This window comes from Chionomys nivalis, chromosome 12 (assembly GCF_950005125.1).
Source record: "Chionomys nivalis chromosome 12, mChiNiv1.1, whole genome shotgun sequence".
NCBI lineage: Eukaryota > Metazoa > Chordata > Mammalia > Rodentia > Cricetidae > Chionomys > Chionomys nivalis.
Window position 1 is genome coordinate 71,323,339 of NC_080097.1, and position 25,343 is coordinate 71,348,681.

The window sequence follows — 25,343 nt, forward strand, 5'->3', positions numbered from 1 at the left end:
AGGATTTCATAATCAGTTACACAGACCATGAAGACCAAGGAGAGGCAGAAAGGTAGGTTGCTTCTGCTTCACGCGGAGTACCTTCATTTTTGTTAGGGTCTGCATAAAGTTATGAGAAAAACATCCCTTTTTACCAGTGTTATGAGAATGACAATACAGGTCTCAGCTAGGGTGTAACCTAGCGGTAGAGCACTTGCCTAGCATGCACTAAGTCTAGGTTAATCTCTAAAACTCCCAGGTACTCCCCAGCCACTCCCCAGCCACTCCCCAGTACACCTCTACAGCCATTAAAAAAAAAATCCACTTCCAGGTGATCTTCAGAAACAACTCAGAAAATGTGGTAAGCTCAAAAACCCACTACCTCAAACCTTTAGAAAGATACAGCTAAATAAGCATCAATATTTCAATTAAAAAATAATTCACAGAGCAATAAACCTCAAGCTAAATGCCTAATATGCCTTTCCATTAATCTTATTCATAATTTATGGACTCTTGAGGTCATGTTATAGCTATAAGATCAAATGCTGGCATCTGGATATTTTGAATAGTCAATGTTCAGATGGCTAAATAATCATTTCAAATGAGATTCAACCACAACAGCTCTTCTCTCCTCTGAGGTCTGATTACACTTTTACAGCCTTGGGCTAAGGCATACGTCCATAATAGCAGGCAGCTGATTAGCCAGCTAAGAAGTCATGAAGAACACAGGCCAGCTGGCAGACAGCAAAGGAATGCTGTGGAATGGGGTGGCCGGGACTGAGGACGGCCTTCGGCATTACAGTAACAGAAAAGCACTTCCGACATTTCCCCATCAGCACTCGCAAATCTGGCTGCATGTTTCTCACGGGACTGGAACTTGTAGAAAGCAGGTAAGAGACCTGAGGGCAGCAACAAACCCTCAGTAGAAAGCCACTGTCAGCTCTGGCTCTGTGCACAGAGAAGCCCAACACAGTATCTCCTATTTTCTGTAAGAGAAGAGCAGCCTTTCCTCTTGAATCAAAACAATCAATTCATAAAGATTTTAATAGAATAAAAAAATGGTTTTGGCTCACCTGGCCCAAGATTCTTTGTGTAAGTGACCAAATCTTCCATAGTCTCCACTACCTCTGCCACTGTAAGATACTCCAAAATCCCTTTGCAAACTCTAATGATTTTACGAACCTGAAAATATAAAGACTCAGTCAAATTAGTGATCAGTACATAGAAAACGGCATTAGACATATGTAGCTTTTTAATATTTTAGCATTCTAAAAAATCATCCAGGGATTCCATTGATATCTTTTTTGTTTTTCAAGACAGGATTTCTTTGTGTACCCCTGGCTACCCTGAAACTTGCTTTATAAACCAGACTGGCCTTGAACTCACAGAAAATCCCCTGCCTCCGCCTCTGGAGCGTTGTCCCACCTCCATTATTATCTTTAAAATTAGGCTTTAGGAGCTGGAGAGATTACTCAGTGGGCAAGAGCATATGATGCTCTCCTATAGGACCCCGGACCCCAGTTCGGTTCTTGACACCCATGTCAGGTGGCTTACAACTTCCTATAACTCCAACCCTAGGGGTATGATACACTCTTCTGATTTCCATGGGCACCCATAAACACATAATACACACACACACGTAAAATAAAATAAATCTAAAACTAAGCTTTTGTCTAAGAGAGGTCTCTGTGGGACTCAGATTACCTACCTCAGCCTCATCAAAGGTGAGAAGTAGGTCTGACGTGCCAGAGAGGATTCCCCTAGACCCATCAATGAGGTAATCCCGCGCAGGAACGGAGTACGGGTCAGCCTGAAGCATCTGAGCTGCCTGAACAAGCTTGGTGCAAGCATTCTCAACCCTGGAGGAAGAAAATAAGCTAACTCCTTAACAAAAGCAAACACGCAAATACAAAAAAATGTATACATGTGAATTTACCTCTTTTTCTATATGGCAAATAGCCAAGACCAATTTGTAACAGGACATGGACTTTCAAATTTTAAAATTTGCTGCTAATGTCAGCACATGTGCTCATTCACTCAATGCACTAGGCTTGTGAATAAATTATACTCTGATATTTCTTGGCAACAAAAACTGAGAACACATTTTTCTGGAAGCTTTAGGTATCTACATCTCTGTAACTCCTTTGTTGGAATTTTTTTGTTCCCTTACTCCTCCCCATCCCACACAACAGACATTACATAAAGAACTAAAATACATTGTGGTACTGTCAGAGTTAACATCTGGAAATAAAGCACCAAAGTGTTATGCAGTGATTATTTTCTCTCCTTTTCTTTTTTTGTGACAGGGTATCACTACGTGGTCCCAGTTAGCCTGGACTCACTATGTAGACCAGATTCACCTTGAACTCAAAGATCCATATGCCTTTGCCTTCAAGGGCTAGGTTTTAAAGTTTGTGACATGTCCAGCATATAAAGAAATAGGAAAAAAGAACAAAACAATACACAATTTTTTACTCATGTTGGTAGCGGATTTATGCCATTTCAGTAGACCCGCTGTTTTCACTGAGTAACTTAAAGAGATAAGGAACAAAATATTTAAAAATAAAATAATTTTCCAATATTACACATTCTCATTTGAAAAACTAAAAATATCATATGCAAAAAAACCCTACTCATAGTATTGTTTTGTGGATCAAATGAAATACAAAAATTTCCACATGTATAAGGCAGCATCACATTGTTAATAGGGAGAATTAAACTAAGAAGACAATTTCAGCTATATAAAAGAAGTGGGCTATGAAAGATATATAAAGTACTACCATAATTCAAAACCCAAACTTTACTAAGACAAAAACACTGCTACCATAAGGCCATACCAGCAAGAAACAAAGACCTACATGTCTGCATACCTCAATCCCCTACCCACCCATCCACTCCCATCACCAATTTTTCTATTCTTTTCTTTGAGACGGGATCACTGTGTACTTCAGGCTAACCTTGAACTTGGTGTGTCCCTGGTTGGTTTTGAACATGTGCTCCTCCAGGCTGCATCTTCCATGTAGTAGTGGGATTACAAGCACACACCACCATACCTGATCTGATATAGCTGTTTTAATATCAACAAGTCTGGAGCTAAAGCGATGGCTCAGCAGTTAAGAGCACTTGCTACTCTTGAAAACAACCCAGGTTTAGTTCCCAGCACCCACACAGGTAGCTTACAACTGCCTATAATTCCCCTCCAAGGGATTCCACACCCTCTTCTGACCTCCATGGGCACCAGGCACACACATGGCACATATACACACAAGCAATTCAAATAAATTAATCTGCTGGGCAGTGATGGGGAATGCTTTTAATCCCGAAATTTGGGAGGCTAAGGCAGGTGGATCTCTGAGTTCAAGGACAGTCTGATCTACAGAGTGAGTTCCAGGAGCTGCATAGGAAAACTGTCTCAAGAAACCAAAATTAAATGAATAAATCTGAAGAATTTTTTTGTTGTTTTTTTCAAGACAGGGTTTCTCTGTGTAACATTCCTAGCTGTCCTGGAACTCGCTTTGTAGACCAGGGTTGCCTTGAACTCACTGTGATCCACCTGCCTCTGCCTCCCAAGTTCTGGGATTAAAGAGCAACACCACCACCACCCAGTCATCTAAAAATAACTTTAAAGATAAAGAACCACTTTATTCTTTTATACAGCTACACAATAATTCTCAACTCATTAGCCTACTACAGTGAACTGCCTTGAAAACTCATTGTTCTACCCTGTACAGGTGTATTGTCAGATGCTCAGACAAAGGTACTGATGCTGTCATTTTATTTTTTTGTTGTTGTTGTTTTGTTTTTTGTTTTTTCGAGACAGGGTTTCTCTGTGGTTTTGGAGCCTTTCCTGGAACTAGCTCTTGTAGACCAGGCTGGTCTCGAACTCACAGAGATCCGCCTGCCTCTGCCTCCCAAGTGCTGGGATTAAAGGCGTGCGCCACCACCGCCCGGCTATGCTGTCATTTTAATACGTTGCCATGGTGCCATTTACAGAAGTTAAATGAACATTTCCACCACAATGGATGAGAGGATATTTACAATGTTAGCGATAAACAAATAAATGTAAAAGATAAAACTAAAAATAAATTAATTAAAACTTTAAAATTCAAAAGAAGAAGAAAAAAATACACTAAGGAAAACACAGTGAAGTTGCTTCAAATCCATAATAATAACACTTTCTAAAAGAAACCAGCCAAAGAAAAATAGCGTTTTTACATTCAGAAGAATAACATGGACTTCTCTCTGAAAACAATGTAAACCAGAAGACAAAGAAGCGGTATCTTAGAACTACTAACACCCAAGGCAGAGAGGTCCTTAAAACACTGGCCTAGCATGCATGAAAGCCTGCATGCAATTCCTAGCACTACCAAGAACAACTGTGGATCCAAAAGCTACAGCCAATGAACAAGCACTTGGAAACCAAAGGTAGCATGCCTGCAGCAGGCAAGAGCTAACTGCTCAGTAGCAGCAAATGTACCAGAACAAAGCTAGGGAAGCCCTGGGGTAAGAAGGAAATGGCCCCAGATGAAATCCAATTAGAACTCAGATAATTGAGCACACAGGTAAATACAGTGTTTCATTTTCTTAACCATCTGTAATAGGTAACTGAGAAAAAAAGTAACTTCAAATCATAAAGGTTAAGCCTGAAAGCCAGGAGTGGAGTACGCATTCAAAACCTCAGCACTAGGGAAGCTGAGGCAGAAAAGTCTTGAATTTGAGATCAGCCTTGCTGGATCCAATCTGGCCCACCAGACCGGCAATAAGGACTGGCTCTGTCAAGGAATATAAAAGTGAAATCTGCACCAAAATATATTTAAGATGCATATAAATATATAATACATATGTATGTAGTATATAGTGTGGCAGAAAATGCACACTTTCTAACTTAATTAAATTTATAACTTTAAATTGTTTGTTTGCTTACTTGTTTTTGGTTTTTCAAGACAGGGTCTCTCCATATAGCCTTGGCTGTCCGGGAACTAGCTCAGTAGACAAGACTGGCTTTGAACCCACAGAGATCTGCCTGCCTCTGCCTCCTAAGTGCTGGAATTAAAGGTGCATCCCACCACTGCCTGGCAACAACTTTAAACTTTTTATTTTATTTTTTTTCTTTTTTTTTATTTATTTATTAAAGATTTCTGCCTCCTCCCCGCCACCACCTCCTATTTCCCTCCCCCTTCCCCAATCAAGTCCCCTTCCCTCATCAGCCCTAAGAGCAATCAGGGTTCCCTGCCCTGTGGGAAGTCCTAGGAACCCCCACCTCCATCCAGGTCTATTAAGGTGAGCATCCAAACTGCCTAGGCTCCCACCAAGCCAGTACGTGCAGTAGGATCAAAAACCCATTGCCATTGTTCTTGAGTTCTCAGTAGTCCTCATTGTCCGCTATGTTCAGCAAGTCCGGTTTTATCCCATGCTTTTTCAGACCCAGGCCAGCTGGCCTTGGTGAGTTCCCGATAGAACATCCCCATTGTCTCAGTGTGTGCATGCACCCCTCGTGGTCCTGAGCTCCTTGCTCGTGCTCTCTCTCCTTCTGCTCCTGATTTGGACCTTGAGATTTCTGTCTGGTGCTCCAATGTGGGTCTCTGCCTCTGTCTCCTTTCATCGCATGATGAAGGTTAATATTCAGGAGGATGCCTATATGTTTTTCTTTGGGTTCACCTTCTTATTTAGTTTCTCTAGGATCACGAATTATATGCTCAATGTCCTTTATTTATGGCTAGAAACCAAATATTAGTGAGTACATCCCATGTTCCTCTTTTTTGGGTCTGGGTTACCTCACTCAGGATAGTATTTTCTATTTCCATCCATTTGCATGCAAAATCCAAGAAGTCATTGTTTTTTACTGCTAAGTAGTACTCTAATATGTATATATTCCATACTTTCTTCATCCATTCTTCCATTGAAGGGCATCTAGGTTGTTTCCAGGTTCTGGCTATTACAAACAATGCTGCTATGAACATAGTTGAGCATATACTTTTGTTGTATGATAGGGCATCTCTTGAGTATATTCCCAAGAGTGGTATTGCTGGGTCCAAGAGTAGGTTGATCCCGAATTTCCTGAGAAACCGCCACACTGCTTTCCAAAGTGGTTGCACAAGTTTGCATTCCCACCAGCAATGGATGAGGGTACCCCTTTCTCCACAACCTCTCCAGCAAAGGCTATCATTGGTGTTTTTGATTTTAGCCATTGTGACAGGTGTAAGATGATATCTTAAAGTTGTCTTGATTTGCATTTCCCTGATGGCTAAGGAGGTTGAGCATGACCTTAAATGTCTTTTGGCCATTTGAACTTCTTCTGTTGCGAATTCTCTGTTCAGCTCAGTGCCCCATTTTATAATGGGGTTGACTAGCCTTTTACGGTCTAGTTTCTTGAGTTCTTTATATATTTTAGAGATCAGACCTCTGTCAGTTGCGGGGTTGGTGAAGATCTTCTCCCAGTCAGTGGGTTGCCTTTTTGTCTTAGTGACAGTGTCCTTTGCTTTACAGAAGCTTCTCAGTCTGAGGAGGTCCCATTTATTCAATGAGGCCCTTAATGTCTGTGCTGCTGGGGTTATACATAGGAAGCGATCTCCTGTGCCCATGTGTTGTAGGGTACTTCCCACTTTCTCTTCTATCAGGTTCAGTGTGTTCAGAGTGATATCAAGCTCTTTAATCCATTTGGACTTGAGTTTTGTGCATGGTGATAGATAAGGATCTATTTTCATTCTTCTACAGATTGACATCCAGTTTTGCCAGCACAATTTGTTGAAGATGCTCTCTTTTTTCCATTGTATACTTTTAGCTCCTTTATTGAAAATCAGGTGTTCACAGGTTTGTGGGTTAAAGTCAGGGTCTTCTATTCGATTCCACTGGTCAACTTCTCTGTTTTTATGCCAATACGAAACTGTTTTCAATACTGTAGCTCTGTAATAGAGTTTGAAGTCAGGGATGGTAATGCCTCCAGCCGATCCTTTATTGTATAAGATTGTTTTGGCTATCCTGGGTTTTTTGTTTTTCCATATAAAGTTGATTATTGTCTTCTCCAAATCTGTGAAGAATTTTGATGGGATTTTGATAGGGATTGCATTGAATCTATAGATTGCTTTTGGTAGAATTGCCATTTTTACTATGGTGATCCTCCCAACCCAAGAGCAAGGGAGATCCTTCCATTTTCTGGTGTCCTCTTCAATTTCTTTCTTCAAAAACTTAAAGTTCTTGTCAAATAGATCTTTCACTTCCTTGGTCAGAGTTACCCCAAGATATTTTATGCTATTTGTGGCTATCGTGAAAGGTGATGCTTCTCTGATTTCCCTCTCTGCTTCCTTATCCTTAGTGTATAGAAAGGTAACTGATTTTTTGGAGTTGATCTTGTATCCTGCCACATTACTAAAGGTGTTTATCAGCTGTAGGAGTTCTTTGGTAGAGTTTTTGGGGTCGCTTATGTATACTATCATATCATCTGCAAATAACGAAAGCTTAACTTCTTCCTTTCCAATACGAATCCCCTTGATCCCCTTATGTTGTCTTATTGCTATTGCTAGAACTTCAAGCACTATATTGAAGAGGTATGGAGAGAGTGGACATCCTTGTCGTGTTCCTGATTTTAGTGAGATGGCTTTGAGTTTTTCTCCGTTTAATTTAATGTTAGCTGTCGGCTTGCTGTAAATAGCTTTTATTATATTTAGGTATGACCCTTGTATCCTTAATCTCTCCAAGACCTTTATCATAAAGGGGTGTTGAATTTTGTCGAATGCTTTTTCAGCATCTAATGAAATGATCATATGTTTTTTTTTCTTTCAGTTTATTTATATGGTGGATTACATTGATAGATTTGCATATGTTGAACCAGCCCTGCATCTCTGGGATGAAGCCTACTTGATAATAATGGATAATTTTTCTAATGTGTTCTTGGATTCGGTTTGCCAGTATTTTATTGAGAATTTTTGCGTCGATTTTCATGAGTGAGACAGGCCTGTAATTCTCTTTCTTGGTTGGGTCTTTGTGTGGTTTTGGTATCAGGGTAACTGTAGCTTCATAAAAGGAATTTGGTAATGACTCTTCTGTTTCTATATTGTGAAATACGTTAAGGAGTATAGGTATTAGCTCTTCTTGGAAGTTCTGGTAGAATTCTGCATTGAAACCATCTGGTCCTGGGCTTTTTTTGGAAGGGAGGCAGAGGCAGGCTGATTTCAGTGAGTTCAAGGCCAGCCTGACCTACAAAGCAAGTTCCAGGACAGTCAGGGCTGTTACACAGAGAAACCCTGTCAAAGAAAGAAAAGAAGGGAGGGAGGGAGGGAAAAGAAGGGAAAGGAAAGGAAAGGAAAGGAAAGGAAAGGAAAGGAAAGGAAAGGAAAGGAAAGGAAAGGAAAGGAAAAAATTTAAAAAAAAAAAAAAAAAAAAGAACAAAATCATTAATGGTCCCAAACTTGATTTTACTTTCAGGAAACTTGATCCTTGATGAAATTATAGAAAATAAAAACAATCATCATAGAATGCAATTCCTGAGCTACATCTATTTAGAGATCCAGTTACTGGATATGATTTTCAAACTTGAAAAAGAATTTTTAAATGCTAGGAATAACTTCTGGAGAGAGAACCTGCAGGATGGGAAAATGTAATGAGAAGGTTTGCCGGGAATCCAATTGGTTCTCCACTAATGGTTCCTGTGGTAAAATGACAGGCAGAAGAGACACTGCGCCATTTCTCTTGTTACAGTAAGATTTCTAGTCAGTACATTAAAATTTAATGGCATTCATAAAAGTCAAACAAATCCCACTATGATTACCAGCAATCAGAAACAGGAGGAGCCCATCATGTCAGTGGAAAATGTGATTTTTATTTAAGCACTCTATCTGCCTGATCTCTTAAAGTGATCTTCTGCTTAGAAATAGAAACCTAAATTCTAGGTTTCTAACTAGGAATAGGATCAGTTTCCCAAATAATCTTATATACTGACTATATCCTAGTAATATTCATTTAGATAATTTAATCAGCGAGTACAAACTGAAGCTTCTCTGCTTTGGCCTTCAGCCTCAAGGACCAGCGTTTGTGATTTAGATCAAAGGGACCAATGGCAGTTGCATGGAATTCTTAGCATACTTCCTTGTGAATAAATCCATCCTTCCAAGAATATCACCTCATGTAAAATAACGTAAAAGAAGGTTCCAAGTTTCTTAGTTCTCGGTGATTTTGATTATCACTAATTGAGATGTTTAAGCATAAGCTGTTTGTTTTGCTTTATCTTTTTCCCAATGCGTGCTTGGTATTAAACATGAAAGTTGTGCATGCTACCCGTCAATACTATTCATGGAGACGCTTCTCTTCACGGTAGCTCTGAGTTTTCAAGCAGATTCTCTCTTGAACTTGCAGTCCTCCCCATCCTTGGCCCCCAGAGGGCTGGAATTACAAGCCTGTGGCACAGGACCTGACTTCAAACTTTATTTTAAAACAACAGAAATAGACTCACTCATGTGTAGCATTCCAATAATAGCTAATATGCTTTGCATCCTGGAGTTGTCGTTTGAAAGGTCAAGGATCCTCAGCCATTAGTCATCTAGAAACCTGAGTGAAGGCCACAGTCACAGTAGCAGTTTTTAGAAGGGAGCACGGAACACAGAGTACAAAAAGAGATGTTCTTTAAGTAGCAAGTGCACAGCCAACTCACCCTATCACATGCTCATTATCATACGATAATGCTAAGACACGATATTCCAACCCTGTGCTCTAATTGCAAGATCTTACAGCCCTCACCCATAAATCCATAAAGTACTCCTTTCCCTGTCCCAAATCTTACAGTATGATACAATACAAAGCAGCTTTCTCATTTTTTAAGATTTATTTTAATTATGTATATATGTACATGTGGGTACATATGGGATCAAATCCCCTGAACAGGAGCTGTGGGTGGTCATGCACTGTCTGACATGGCACCGAAACTGACTCGGGTGCTCTGGAAGAGAAAGAAGTACGCACTCTTACCTCTGAGCCATTTCTCCAGCCCCTTCTCATTCTCATTCATGCAAGCTGCATGTGGACACCCAAAATGAAAATTTTGTCAATTAGACCACAATAAGGCTAAAAGGTAAGGTTGTTGGCTTTGTTTTTATTCATTTATAAGTATGTGTCTGGACCCTTGTGGGTCTGGGTATCAGTCTAGGACCTCCGAGGAAACAGGCATGAACCACAACCTCTGTGGGTCTGGGCATGAATCTGGGACCTCAGAGGGAGTAGGTAGGAACCAGAGATCTCTGCAGGTCCAGGTGTGAGTCTGGGACCTCAGAGGGAGTAGGCCTGAGCCAGGACTTCTATGGGTCCGGGCATTGGCTGAGACATCAAAGGGAATAGGCAGGAACCAGAAACGTCTGAGGGACTGAGTGTGAGTCTGGGACCTCTGAGGAAGTAAGCCTGAGCCAGGTCCCCTGAACGTCTGGACACACGCAAGCCTGGGAACTCTGAGATAATAGACCAGAGGCAGAGTCCTTTACAGGACCAACCCCAAGCCAGGGACCTCTGCAGGAACGGATCCAGACCAGGGACATTTATAGAAACAGCTCAACATAGGCTACAGCAGGCCTGAGACAGCAAACTCCAAGGGAGTGGAGCAAAGGCCAGGAGCACTGAGTGACCTCCAGGAACACAAAGTGACCAAAGGGGTAATTAGAACTGTGGCACTGACTGTACCAAGAGGAACAACCATCTGAGCCTTGGATTCACAGGTACCTAGAAGATTAATGAACAGAATGACAGACAGCCCCAACCACAACAATTAGAGAAAAAGATGAGTAGAAAAGGTAAGAACACATGCAACACCACAAAGAGCAACACAACACCTACAACAGCAAGACTTGAACAACCAATTATAGATGACATAGAAGAAAATGACCTAAAAAAAATAGCATCAAGAGAATGTTTGAAACTTTTAAAGAGAAAATGAGAAATTCCCTCAAAGAAATGGAGGAAAAGACAAACAAAAAAATTGGAAGACATCAGCAAATCCCTTAAAGAAAACCAAGAAAAAGCAATCAAACATATGAAAGAAACTATTCAAGACTTGAAAACTGAAAGAGAGACAATAAAGAAAACACAAGCCAAAGGAATTATAGAAACAGAAATCATGAGAAAACAATCAGGAACCACAAATGCAAGCATGAACAGCAGAATACAAGAGATGGAAGAGAGAATCTCTAGCGCTGAAGATACAATAGAGGAAATAGACTCATCAGTTAAAGAAAACATTAAATCTAACAAAAGCTTAACCCAGGGGGCTGGAGAGATGGCTCAGAGGTTAAGAGCACTGGCTGTTCTTCCAGAGGTCCCGAGTTCAATTCCCAGCAACCACATGGTGGCTCACAACCACCTGTACTGAGATCTGGCGCCCTTCTCTGGCATGTGGGCATACATCGAGGCAGAATGTTATATACATAATAAATAAATCTTAAAAAAAATAAAATAAAGGGGGCTGGAGAGATGGCTCAGAGGTTAAGAGTACTGCCTGCTCTACCAAAGGTCCTGAGTTCAATTCCCATCAACCACATGGTGGTTCACAACCATCTGTAATGGGGTCTGGTGCCTCTTCTAGCCTGTAGGCATACACTCAGAAAGAATATTATATACATAATAAATAAATAAATATTTTTAAAAAAATAAAAATAAAAATAAAAAAAATAAACCTGGGCACCTTTAAAAAAAAAAAACTTAACCCAAAGTATCCAGGAAATGTGGGACACCATGAAAAGAACAAACCTAAGAACAATAGGTATAGAAGAAGGAAAAGAAGTTCAACTCAAAAGCACAGAAAATATATTTAACAAAATCATAGAAGAAAACTTTCCCAACCTAAAGAAATCTATGCCCATGAGATACAAGAAGCTTATAGAACACCAAATAGACTGGATTGAAAAAAAAAAAAAAGTCCCCTTGCCACATAATAATCAAAACACTAAACATACAGAATAAAGAAAGAATATTAAGAGCTGCAAAGGAAAAAGGCCAAGTAACATATAAAGGCAGACCTATCAGAATTACACCTGACTTTTCACTAGAGACAATGAAAGCCAGAAGGTCATGGTCAAGCATTATGCAGACATTAAGAGATCATGAATGCCAGCCCGGACTACTATACCCAGTAAAACTGTCAATCACAATAAAAGAACAAAACAAGATATCCCATGACAAAACCATATTTAACCAACATCTAGTCACAAAGCTAGCCCTACACAAAATACTAGAAGGAAAACTCCAACCCAAGGAAGCTGGCTACATTAAAAAAAAAAAAAAAAAAAAGCCGGGCGGTGGTGGCGCACGCCTTTAATCCCAGCACTCGGGAGGCAGAGGCAGGCGGATCTCTGTGAGTTCGAGACCAGCCTGGTCTACAAGAGCTAGTTCCAGGACAGGCTCCAAAACCACAGAGAAACTCTGTCTCGAAAAACCAAAAAAAAAAAAAAAACCCTCACAGATAATTGATGGTCTCATAGCAGAAAAATCCCAAAGAAGGGGAATATGCACAAATTGACATTATCAACAATAAAAATAAATTAACAAGAGATAGCAATCATTGGTCATTATTATTCCTTAATATAAATGGACTCAACTCACCTATAAAAAGGCACAGGCTAAAAGCTAATAGATTGGATACAAAAACAGAATCCATCCTTCTTCTGCATACAAGAAACACATCTCATCCTCAAAGACAGACATCATCTCAGAGTAAAGGAAAAAAATATTCCAATCAAATGGACCTAAGAAGCAGTGGGTGTAGCTATCCTAATATCTAATAAAATAGACTTCAAACTAAAATCAATCAAAAGAGACAAAGAAGGACATTTCATATTAGTCACAGGAAAAATCCATCAAGAGGAAGTCTCAATACTGAACATCTATGCCCCAAATACGAGGGCACCCTCATATGTAAAAGAAACACTTCTAAAGCTTAAATCATACATTAAACACTAGTACTGTGTGGGGTTTAAATGGCTAATGCCATTTAAAATCACCAGCTATAAAAAAAAAAAAAGCAAGGATAGTTCCTTATCAGAAAATTTACAGTCATATAGCAGACTATAGACTATCATAAACAGAAAGGATAAAAACTGTGTGACTGTCTCAATGGATACTGAAAAAAAAATTAAATAAAAACAAGCTATCAATTTTTTCTTGTTTGTGTGTTTTAAAGTGTCATAAAGGCTAGAGGTATAATTCATCATAAGACCTTGGGTTTGATCCCCCGCAAAACAAAATAAGTCTTACCACAAACAGAAAATATAGACTGGAAGAGAAAAATAGGTATCATAAATTTTTTAAAATAATTGGATTTATTTGAAGAAAGCAATAAAATAAAATCGAGAGACTATGGCAGGAAGCTAACCATCACCAAACCCCACTTCACCTTTCCAGCATTTTCACATCTTCTACGTCAGAAGCAATCTCCCAAGGAGGGAGAGGTGGAGCGCAGCCTCACGGTCAGACAGCCCTGGGGCAGGACCTTCTCCACTCCTGCACTGAGCTTCTGAGTCTCAGTTGCTTCATAAACAACATGAAGTGGATTAAATAACAACCAGTTCATACATGAATTTAAGAAATGGAGCTGTTTCACAGGGTTCCTTTGGTTCTACTATGGGAGGAACAATAAGATTTTAAACAATTCCAGGGAAAGCAAACATACAAACAATAAATTTTGAGAATGAATTTCTTAATCTAAGACTAGACCTATATTCTATATTGGAAAAGTCAAGGTATTAATTAAAGGAATACATTTTTATTGTTTCTATTTGCTTTTTGCTTTGTTTATTTAATTTATACCAAATGTTTATGTGCATGCATGAGTATGGTGGGAGCCTGACTCCCCAGCCAGTAAGCCGCACACTCTCCAGTCCCCACTCCACCCCCGACCCCAGTGTTGGGTTACAGGTACATACCACTATACTCAACCTTTTAAGTAGCTGCTGGGGATCCAAACTCAGTTCCTCATGCTTTCACAGAAGGTACTTTTCCCAATGAGTCATCTCCCCAGCCCTGATTTCCAGTAAAAAGCTGAGGTTTTCAACAGTCTCAATATATCTTTAAGATGAGTCACTTAGTCAATAGTATTTATGGTCCTTAAATCCTTAAAAGCTTAGTAATTCGACTCTTCACAGATGACTTAGTGCAATATAACACTTGCTGTGCGAGCCTGAGCTGTCACCTTGAAGCCCACCTAGAAGAGCTAGGTGGGTAGCAGCTTGCTTCTGTCTGAAGAATCACTCCAAAGTTCACAAGAGCAGCAGAAACACCCTGACTCGATAAGGCAGAGGAAACCAAGTCCTAAAAGCTGTCCTCTAAAGCTTAAATCATATATTAAACCTCACACACTAATAGTGGGAGACTTCAACACTCCCCTCTCATCACTGGACAGGTCAATCAGACAAAAAATGAATAGAGAAATAAGAGAACTAATAGATGTTATGACTCATCTATAGAATATTCCATCCAAACAGAAAAGAAAATACCTTCTTCTCAGCACCTCATGGAACATTTTCAACAATTGACCACATACTCGGTCACAAAACAAACCTCGACAAATACAAAAAAACTGGAATAACCCAATGTTATCGGATCACCATGAACTACAAATTATAAGAAATAAAACCCTTTCTTCCAAAGGAAAACAAAAAAACAATGATTCTGTGCACTTTAACCAACAAGTAGGTTTAAAAATACAAATTATGGGGCTGGGAGAAGGCTCAACAGTTAAAAGCACTGGCTGCTCTTCAGAGGGCCTGGGTTCAATTCCCAGCACCCACATGGCAGCTCACAACTATCTACAATGCCAGTTCCAGGGGACCCAACACCCGTGGCAAAACACCAATGCACATAAAATAAAAATAAAATAAATTTTTTAAAAAATCAAATTACAAGATAATTTTGTTTGGGTTCTCAAAATCAAAAGAAAATAAAATCTAAATATAAGTGCTAATAATATAAAATAAAACACTATTTAACTTTGGTCAAAAAGACCTAAATTAGATCTAAGTATGTTTTAATCACTTTAAAATGTACTCTCTGTACATTAATATAAACTATGTTAAATACAGGTAGGTGCCAAAATTATGCTAACTGATAGGGTTTAAGGATGAAAACAAGGAAACATGATAAAGGGTGGAGCATGGAGCACCTTCTCACACAGTTTGTCGTTTATTCAGCAGGCCTAGACATCCCAGTATGCTTCAAAACCAGTCCAAGCTGGAAAATCAGTCCAAGCTTTGACATTTACCACCAGGGTGCTCAGAGCAGCAATGAGGCAGGAGGTGGCACTTCCCAGGGTCAGCGCAGCAGCGTTTGCCTGCCAGAAGGAACTGTGCACTCTGCTGCTTGCAGGAGTTCATACCCAACCACAGTGGAGCCCTAACACTGGGGCATTAAGCTGCCTTAACTTTCTCGTCTCTGTGCTACTGCAGAGATAGGAATGAACTTCCCACTCAGAAGGCAGAAGCAGGTGGCTCTCTGTAAGCTTGAGGCCAGCCTGTTCCACAAAACAGTTCCAAGACAGCCAGGGCTACATAGTAAAATGCTGTCTCAATAAACTAAAAATAAAAAAAGAAAGAAAAAGAAAAGAATGATGTTTGAATACATTATACAAAAGCATTTTTCTCCAAGGTGTGCTGGCTGGTCTTATGTCAACTTGACACAGAAAACGAGGTGTCTGAAAGGAAGGAGCCTCAATTGAGAAAAGCTTCCATAAAATCTGGCTATCAGGCAGTTACTAGTGATTGATGGGGGAGGGCCCAGGTCACCGTGGGTGGAACTATCTATCCCTGGGCTGGTCCTGGGTTCTTTAAGAAAGCCATGGAGCGTAAGCAGAAACAGCACTCCCTGTGTCCTCCACACCAGCTCCTGCCTCTAGGTTCCTGCCCTGTTTGAGTTCCTGTCCCGACTTCTTAGACGAGTGATGTGGAAGAATAAGGTAACTGGAACCTTTCCTCCCCAACTTACTTTTTGGTCACAGTGCAAGGAAATTGCAGCAACAGAAACCCTGAGACACAAGGCAGATTCAAACTGCACCACAAACATTTCTCACCTGTAAACAATCAAGCAAGTCCACGCTAAGAAAGACTAAATCTGGCCAGTTTGCCACACAACTTACTCTCCTTTGCTTAGTACTGACACCTATTATCCATTACGAATTAGGCTATGAATCTTGCTGGAAACCATTTTCATGCTGTCACTTTGTGGCTCAAAATCTGCAAAACTTCTTTCCTGCCAGCTCTAAATTCCGTCAGGCTTTCAAGGACTTTCCTCCCTGGGCTCGACCTCCTCACTGGGCTGAGTGTCCTGCCACCCTCACTGTCCCAGCCCTCTTCACATTGGCCTCCGCGACTTAAATTCAGCACGTATTACATCCAGAGTGATCTGCTTTCTCCATCCTCTATTCTCCCAAGTCTCGAGTCGTACGTGACACCTTCTACTATCCATCCCTACACTGACGGTTCTTCTTATCAAGTCCATTTGTATCACAGCTCCTGAACTGGAAAGGTCTCAAAATATCTCCACTTTTTGTTCCTCTTTGATACATAGGGGGAAATAAAAACTTGTAATCCAATCAGTTGCTCAGCAAACTGAGGCAGAAGAAACTTGAATTAGAAGAGACTGATGTTTGAAAAAGAAAAACAAAAAGAAAGCGCATATGTATGACATATCCCAACATGTCTAGAACTCTGTGCAATTCCCAGGTATAATAGCTGTCGTTCCACTCATTCCTCTTCCAGTAAAGAAATCACAAGAAACAGCAAAAGAGTGCACGCACTCCAGTGAGTACAAGGAAAACAGCAACAAAAACAGCAAGCAGTGATGAGAGGGCGGTGTGACTGGATTCATTCTCTTCTTCCCAACCACACCTGCTCCTACCTCCTGGAGTTTCCTATTTGTTTTGATTCTATGTATATGGGTGTTCTGTCTGTACATCTGCCTGTGTGCTCTATGCACATATTGCCTGGTGCCTTTGGGAACCAGAAGGGTCTCTAATGCCCAGAACTGGAGTTAAAGATAGGTGCGAGCTACCATGTGAATACTGGGAACCACATCCAGGTCCTTTAGAAGGACAGCCAGTGCTCTTACCTGCTAAGTCATCTCTGCAGCCCTCAATTTTTTTTTAAGTACGATATTGGTAAATTTTGAGGTTTATTACTATTAATAAACTACTTATAATATCTTCCACAGGGGATTTTTCACTGCATACTGGTAAGAACTGCTATTCTATATAGCAAAGAGCATGCTAGACAAATAGAAGGCCAGCAATAATTAGCCAATGAGTGTGTCCAGTTAATAAATCAGTTATGTTTAAATACTGATTAATGTTCAGCTGGCCAATGATGATTGATGAAAATAAAAAGTACAAACACGGATTGACAGAGCTGTCATGACGGTGGACACTTTCTCAAGGCCTGAGCCTAATATTTTGATATCAGATCATGGCTACTGCTCTCCAATACTAATGTTTAAGTTAAGGCAGTTTCTATGGTAGCAATGTACCTCTTCTGCAACACTGTGGCCATGATTCAAATCTTGGGTAAACTTAGTGAATGAACTTATTTTCCAATGTAATCAGAGACGAGGTAACTTGTTCTGCACACAAGAAAGACTGGCTGTGTCATACAAATCTTGTTCTGTATTAAAATGTCTTTGTGGGGGTGGGGGTTGCCCTAGTTTTGTTTTTTTCTGAAACAGAGTCTCACTATGTAGTCCTGGCTGTCCTGGAACTCACTATATAGACCATGCTGGCCCTGAACTCACAAATAACTGCCTGCCTCTAACCTCCTGAGTGCTGAGATTAAACATGTCTGCCACCACACCCAGCCTTTAAATGGTACTTTTACAAGAGGAAGGTCCTGAGCACTGCAAGTCCCTCAATGCCAATTACAATTTAAACTCAGACTGACTATTTCAGATCTAAAATGCTTGAGATCAGAAACAGTTTTGATTTTTAAGGGTTTTTCAGGAGAGGTGGGGACTACCAGAAATGTTCAACTTGTGTGTCACTTTTAACTAATTAAACTCACTTTTCAGTATTCCCTGAATTGACTGTAACACAAGCCAGTGATTTGATTTTGAGACCCACTCCAAATCCTGAAACGGCATATCCCTCCCTGAAAGCCCTAAAAGCTCTTTAAATATATACAAGATGGTGAGCATGAGCCTGCCCCGGCCAAGAGTCTATCTCCTGTGGCCTTGGCATCCTCACACTCTAGAAAGTGAAGCTGACAGTAAGCTTCTAACATTTATTTCCTCCTTTGTGCTGCCTAAGAAGCAGTCACTATTCAGATCAACAAAACCAGACTTCAGAGGAAGCTTGGGTCAGTAATGCCTGGAAACACCCAAACATCAAGCAAATAGCCCCAAAGAATGTCCTACTCGACAATTCCAAGGATATAATTAATTGCTTCTGTTTCCCTCTGTCCCTTCCCCTTCAGGCTGAGATATCTACTTTCTGCTTCCTTACATCCTAGAGAAAAGCAAGAAAAGCATAACCACTGTGTTTTAAATTTTAGTGTACTTGCTTGCCCTCAGAGCTGACAAGGACACTCACCTTGTTTGGACTTTAAGCTTCAATAAAATTTCAGTGTAGCAAATTAAGTGACATACTTTTTAAATGAATTGTTCAATATTTTTCAGCTAATCATAACACACTAGTTTTCTCAAGTTCTCATTGCCTCCTGATACAATAAAGGTTCAAACGTTTGGGGCTTCCCTCCAGTTAACCTCACATGAGCAACTGTTTCACTGAAATATGTACAATGATGACTTTCTAATTCTATCATTCCTTTCATATTTATTGGCTCACAGTCTCCTCATCAAATAGGGCTATGAAATAAAGTTGACACAAGAAGAGCAGGAGAAAAGATTAATTCTTTTTCATTTCCAATTGCCAGAGTAAGGGACTGGTACCCTAGTTACCACCAAACGTTATCTATGAAAAACAAAACAAACAAAAAAGGGGGTGGAGGGAGGTTTCTGTAGCATTTATTTTATTTTTGACCTCCGCATACACACAAACACATGTCTATGAAGACAAACACACACACGCACCAGAAGTAGCTCTCAGAATCAACTTACTTTTTCTAACAAGAGTATTCTATTTAGTAACAAATGTTTTACTCACTTAATAAATGCTGGCGGCATGTCTCTCTTCAAAATCTGATCCTCGGTGGTCTGAACTGTCTCTTTTCCAACCTACAAGAGGAAGGTATGAGTCAAGTATTAAGTTCTGGGACTGTCAGTAACTTTTACTTAAGCAGTCTCAAACATACTTTAAGACATAGTCCAGGTATGGTATATGCATATGCCTGCAATCCTATCACTCAAGTTTGAGGCCAGCCTGGATAGACAGTACCAGTCAAAACAACAACACCACAACAAAAACCCTCCATAATCTAGTTTCAAAAGAAAATTTTTGTATTTTCAATTATTAAGATCAATCAAACCACGCATGGTGGCACACAGCTGTAACCCCAATATGTAGGAGATGAAAACAGAAGGCCCAAGAATTGAGGGTCATCCTCATCTATATAGCATGAGAACTTGTCTCCAAGGGGGAAGAAAGGATAACATGTTTTCACAATATAATTATAAAACAATATGAAGTCCAAGCACAGCTCTAGAGTAACTTGGGGCATCACTAAAAATAGTGAGAAAATAGAGAAACCTGTTGAAACTACACATGCATATATATGCTACACTACACTGAAAAACATCTCTAAAAGGCCACATGAAGTATACAACTTGAGCAGACTAAAATGAATATACAAAATATTTTGCACACAAATATATATGGAGGAGGGAGGAGAGACTGGAAGAAATATCTGATGAAATTCTGACTTTGATACTAGAAATCAAACAAGAAAACATGCAACTTTAATAGCAATACACATATGTATGTATGTGTATATATGTATAGAGATATATGTAAACCTGAATGAAAATGCATTTACATAGTTTAAGAACAACTTGAAAAGAAATAACATATACTTTTGAATGCTAACAGTGTAATAGACAGCTCCACATTCTGCGAGCAGCAATATAAACTTACACATTCTCTTTCGGCATTTGCTTCTATATCTTAGGAAACATAAAAGTTGTCACAACTAAGAACTGCAAACTGAGAGACTAGGCCTTACAAGCAGTATCACCAAATGTGAGTATTACAATATTCACAAAAGTATTCACTACGATGTTACTCTTAACAGCCAACATCCTTTTAAAATAACTTACCTAGCAAAAACAGTTAAGCAAAGTAAGGTCATCCTAATTTGGAGAAAAGCCAGTATGATTATATAGACTCGGAGCTGTAGGAAAATATTTCACTTTAAAAAACCATAGTTAGGTATCTATCATCTCAGCAGTCAGGAAGCAAAGGCAAGAGTTGACAGCGTACAGCCTGGTCTACAGAGTGAGCTCCAGGCTACTCTAAAATCACAAACAGATCTGCAGCTATAGCTCGGTGCTAAAGCACTGGGCTGGCACATACAAGGCTTTGGGTTCAAGTCCCAGCTCAGAAAAGAAGGAATTATATCTTTTTAAGTACAATATGCTCAGTAACAAAGGTAAATCACATTGCAGCACAGAAATGTGAAACTTTGTAAGCCCTTGTTAAGGAGTATCCTCATCCTACTTAGTCATTTAACTTCTGATTTGAGTTTAAAGAAAAAAGTGAAGCCGGGTGGTAGTGGCACGCGCCTTTAATCCCAGCACTTGGGAGGCAGAGGAAGGCAGATCTCTGTGAGTTCAAGGCCAGCTTGGCCTACAGAGTGGATTCCAAGACAGCCAGGGATACACAGAGAAACCCTGTCTAGAAAAAAAAAAAGCTGGAAAAAAGTGAGCAAGAAAAATCCCTAAATATACAATAAATTAGCTAAAGAAAAAGCTACAATAAACTATTCTTAGGAAATACAAGTCATGCATAAATTACTGAAGACAAGGGTTTTTTTTTCTATCAAGTCAATAGCTGAGAAAAAGCATCACACAGTACTGTGTAAGACCAGCGCTTCTGTAGACAATAGACTGTCTGTAGCATGATAAAAGCCTTTCAGATCAGCAGCTGGTTTAAGAGTTTCTCAGATCAAATATGACAGAACATTTCCAGTGTCTGTTCACTGTGTTTGCCAGCTGAAAACAACCATTCAAAAAGCGATGGGACATGATTTCATGAAGTAAAAGACAAAGTTCAGGCATGAAGTCACCAGCTCATATTAAGTATAATGGGCTGAGAATATTCACAGTGAAGACACATGGAGAATCCTCTAATGTACACACAGGGAGCAGGGGGACAGAGAAACAGAAAACAAGAGGACGGAGGAAAAGGGAGCGTTCCTCTCAAATCTCCATTAGAAAAGTGAGGGTTATTCAGTGTCAGATACTGACTGTTCCAGGTACTGAAGATGAAGCAGACAGTAAGTTTCCTGACACTATGGAACTCATGTACTAGTCACGTTAGCCAGACAGTCACAGGGATGTGGCTCAGTTGGAGATTGCCTGTCTCACATGCCAGAAGCCCTGGGTTTGATCAACACTGCCTAACTCAGGAGTGGTGGGATACTCTGGAGGCAGATAAACCTGGCGCACAGATATACACACATAGGCAGAACACTCACGTACATAAAGTAAAAAATTTAAAACTAAATAAAAGCAGACAAAACAGTCTATAATGAAGAAACAACACTAGAGCTGAGACTTTGAAGCTAATCTCATCCTGAAGATCTGGGCCTAGTGGCCATGCTACTCAGAAGACCAGAGAGGAAGACTGCAAGTTTTGGGCCACCCTGGATACCTTACTGAGATCCTGTGTCAAAAGTATAAACCTATTCCGTCTAATCCCCATCTTGTTTGTTCTGCTGTGTTTTCATGTATAAAACATGGGAACTGTCTTCATGGTCACAGCAAGACTGGAGAAAACATATTCCCTGTCATCTCTTGTTTGGTAATTTCTTTCTTTTTTTTTTCCTTTTTTTATTTTTTTTAAAGGAAAACTAACTATCTTTTTTTCATTACACATACCAATCCAAGTTCCTACTCCTTCCCCTTCTCCCATTCCCTCCACACACCCTCCCATACCACCTCTATCCAATCCTCAGAGAGGGTAAGGCACATTGCTTTGTGGAAGGTCCAAGGCCCTCCCTATTACATCTAGGCTGAGCAAGGTATCATCCAAAGAGAATAGGTTCCCACAAAGTCAGTACATGCAGTAGAGAGAGATAAATCCTGGTGCCACTGCCAGTGGCCCTCAGTCTGCCCCAGCCATGCCACTGTCAACCACAATCAGATGGACTAGTTCCCAGTACAGCTGGAGTTTTTAAGCTCCCATTAGCTCAGGTAAACTGTTTCAGTGGGTGAACCCATCATGGTCTTGACCTCTTTGTTCTTACTCTCATTCCTCCCACTCTTCAACTGGACCTTAGGAGCTCAGTCCAGTGCTCCGATGCGGGTCTCTGCCTCTGTTTCCATCTGTTATTGGATGAAGGTTCTATGGTGATATTTAAGATAATCATCAGTCTGACTACTGGGCAAGGCCAGTTCGGGCACCCTCTCCTCTATTGCTTAGGGTCTTAGCCGGGGTCATCCTTGTAGATTCCTGGGAATTTCTCTAGAGCTAGGTTTCTGAGAACCCTATAATGGCTCCCTCAATCAAGATATCTCTTTCCTTGCTCTCATATCTGTCCTTTCTCCATTTCTACTATTCCATTCCCTCAAGTTCTCCTCACCTCTCCCCCTTTTCCCCTTCTCTTCCCCTTCCACCCTCCATTCTTCCCCCATCCCCATGCTCCCAATTTTGTCAGGCCATCTTGTCTGTTTCGACTTTCCAGGTGGATCTATATATGTCTTTCTTAGGGTTCACCTTATTACTTAGCTTCCCTAGGATCATGAACTATAAGCTCAATATCCTTTGTTTATAGCTAGTATCCACTTATGAGTGAGTACATATCATATTCATCTTTTTGGGTCTGGGTTACCTCACTCAGGATAGCATTTTCTAATCCCATCCATTTGCATGCAAAATTCAAGATGTCATTGTTTTTTACAGCTGAGTAGTACTCTAATGTGAACTTCTGAAGGGATCACCATCCCAGACATTAAGCTCTATTACAGAGCTATAGTAATGAAAACAGCTTGGTACCGGCATAAAAACAGGAAGGTTGACCAATGGAATCAAATTGAAGACCCGGATATTAATCCACACACCTATGAACACCTGATTTTTGACAGAGAAGCTAAATTATACAATGGAAAAAAAAGAAAGTATCTTCAACAAATGGTGCTCGCATGTCAATATGTAGAAGAATGAAAATAGATCCATATCTATCCCCATGCACAAAACTCAAGTCCAAATGGATTAAAGACCTCAAACTAAATCCAACCACACTGAACATGACAGTAGAGAAAGTGGGAAGTAACTTTCAATACATGGGCACTGGAGACCACTTCCTATATATGACACCAGTAACAAAGACACTGAGAGAAACAATAAATAATTGGGACCTCCTGAAACTGAGAAGCTTCTGTAAAGCAAAGAACACAGTCAATAAAACAAAATGACAGCCTACTGAATGGGAAAAGGTCTTCACCAACCCCACATCAGACAAAGGTCTGATCTCCAAAATATATAAAGAACTCAAGAAATTAGACATCAAAATTCTAAATAACCCAATTAAAAACTGGGGTACAGAACTAAACAGAGAATTCTCAACAGAAGAATCTCAAATGACTAAAAGATACTTAAGGAAATGTTCAATATCCTTAGCCATCGGGGAAATGCAAATCAAAACATCTCTGAGATATCATGTTACAACTGTCAGAATGGCAAAGATCAAAAACACCAATGATAGCTTATCCTGGAGAGGATGTGGAGTAAGGGGAACATTCATCCATTGCTGGTGGGAATGCAAACTTGTATAACCACTTTCGAAATCAGTATGGCAGTTTCTCAGAAAATTGGGAATCAACCTACCTCAAGATCCAGCAATACCACTGTTGGGCATATACCCAAAATATGCTCAATCATACTACAAAGGCATTTCTTCAACTATGTTCATAGCAGCATTATTTGTAATAGCCAAAGTCTGGAAACAACCTAGGTGCCCTTCAACTGAAAAATGGATAAAGAAAATTGCTAGGTGATTTCGAGTCTCAAAGTTTTGTCTTTGATTAGCCTAGAAAGGCTTTATTAGTGGTTCACAAATCAGGAGATATCATTATGGCCCATTATACCTTAGAAATTAGCTTCTTTGGATGCCTTGGACTTTCTGATACTTATGTAATAGGACACTGAACTGCCGAGAGGTAGAACAGAGGATGACAGACCTTCAACAGACCTGCAAGTCAGGTAGCCTAACTCCCTACCTGTCCCTAGCTGAAGCCAGTACAGCCGGTCTTTTTGATTCAGTAAATCATGAACTCAAACACATCTGACTGAACCCTTGCCTGGGCTCATTTTTCTGGTTGAGCTATGTGATCCTTTTCTTCTCCACCTCAATGCCTTAAGTTCCAGGTCTAGCTCTTCTTTTGTAAAGAGATCATTTGGTAAAGACATAAAAAAAGGTTCATGAGTAACTTAGAAATGAGTTAATTGATGGAGGAGGGTCATCCATCTATCTGTTGCTTTCATTGGTTAATTAATAAAGAAAACTGCTTGGGCCAGGCCGTGGTGGCACACGCCTTTAATCCCGGCACTCGGGAGGCAGAGGCAGGCGGATCTCTGTGAGTTCAAGACCAGCCTGGTCTACAAGAGCTAGTTCCAGGACAGACTCCAAAACCACAGAGAAACCCTGTCTCAAAAGACCAAAAAAAAAAAGAAAGAAAACTGCTTGGCCTGATAGGGTAGAATTTAGATAGGCGGAGTAGACCAAACTGAATGCTGGGAGGAAGAAGGGAAGTGGGACAGACGCTATAGCTCTCCTCTCCAAGATGGACACAGGTTAAGATCCTTCCTGGTAAGCTACCACCTCGGGGCGCTACACAAATTATTAGAAATGGGTTAAGCAAGTTATGAGAATTAGCCAATAAGAGGCTAGAACTAATGGGCCAAGCAGTGTTTAAAAGAATACAGTTTCTGCGTAATTATTTTGGGTAAAGCTAGCCGGTGGCCAGGAGCTGGAAGGCAGGAAGCGGCCCACAACTCCTCACTACAGTTAATAGGAAGAGTCAGGAGACAAGTTCAGTTTTAGAAGGTTCATGTTTCATGTTTATACGTCCAGTTTTAAGATTCAATGATGTATCTCACACTTGTACAGCACCAAGTCACCAAAACACCTGGCCTACTAAACCAAAGGCTGATACATGATAGAATATGGTTCCTCATTTACTGTTCCAGATTAGCTAATAAATGTCTGTGACCTCAGTCAAATAATTTAATCACTTTTCCTTTA

General features: G+C 40.2%; 1 protein-coding gene across 2 annotated transcripts in view; it reads right to left on the minus strand.

Moving 5' to 3' along the window:
• Positions 1–25,343, minus strand: part of Vcl (vinculin) — a 101,783-nt gene that overhangs the window by 45,177 nt on the left and 31,263 nt on the right. For both annotated transcript variants that reach the window (XM_057786821.1, XM_057786820.1), the window contains exons 2-4: positions 19,088–19,158; positions 1,688–1,838; positions 1,053–1,161 (exon numbers count right to left, since the gene is read on the minus strand). In XM_057786821.1, the coding sequence (XP_057642804.1) occupies positions 1,053–1,161; positions 1,688–1,838; positions 19,088–19,158 (331 nt within the window). The remainder of the gene's footprint in view (positions 1–1,052; positions 1,162–1,687; positions 1,839–19,087; positions 19,159–25,343) is intronic.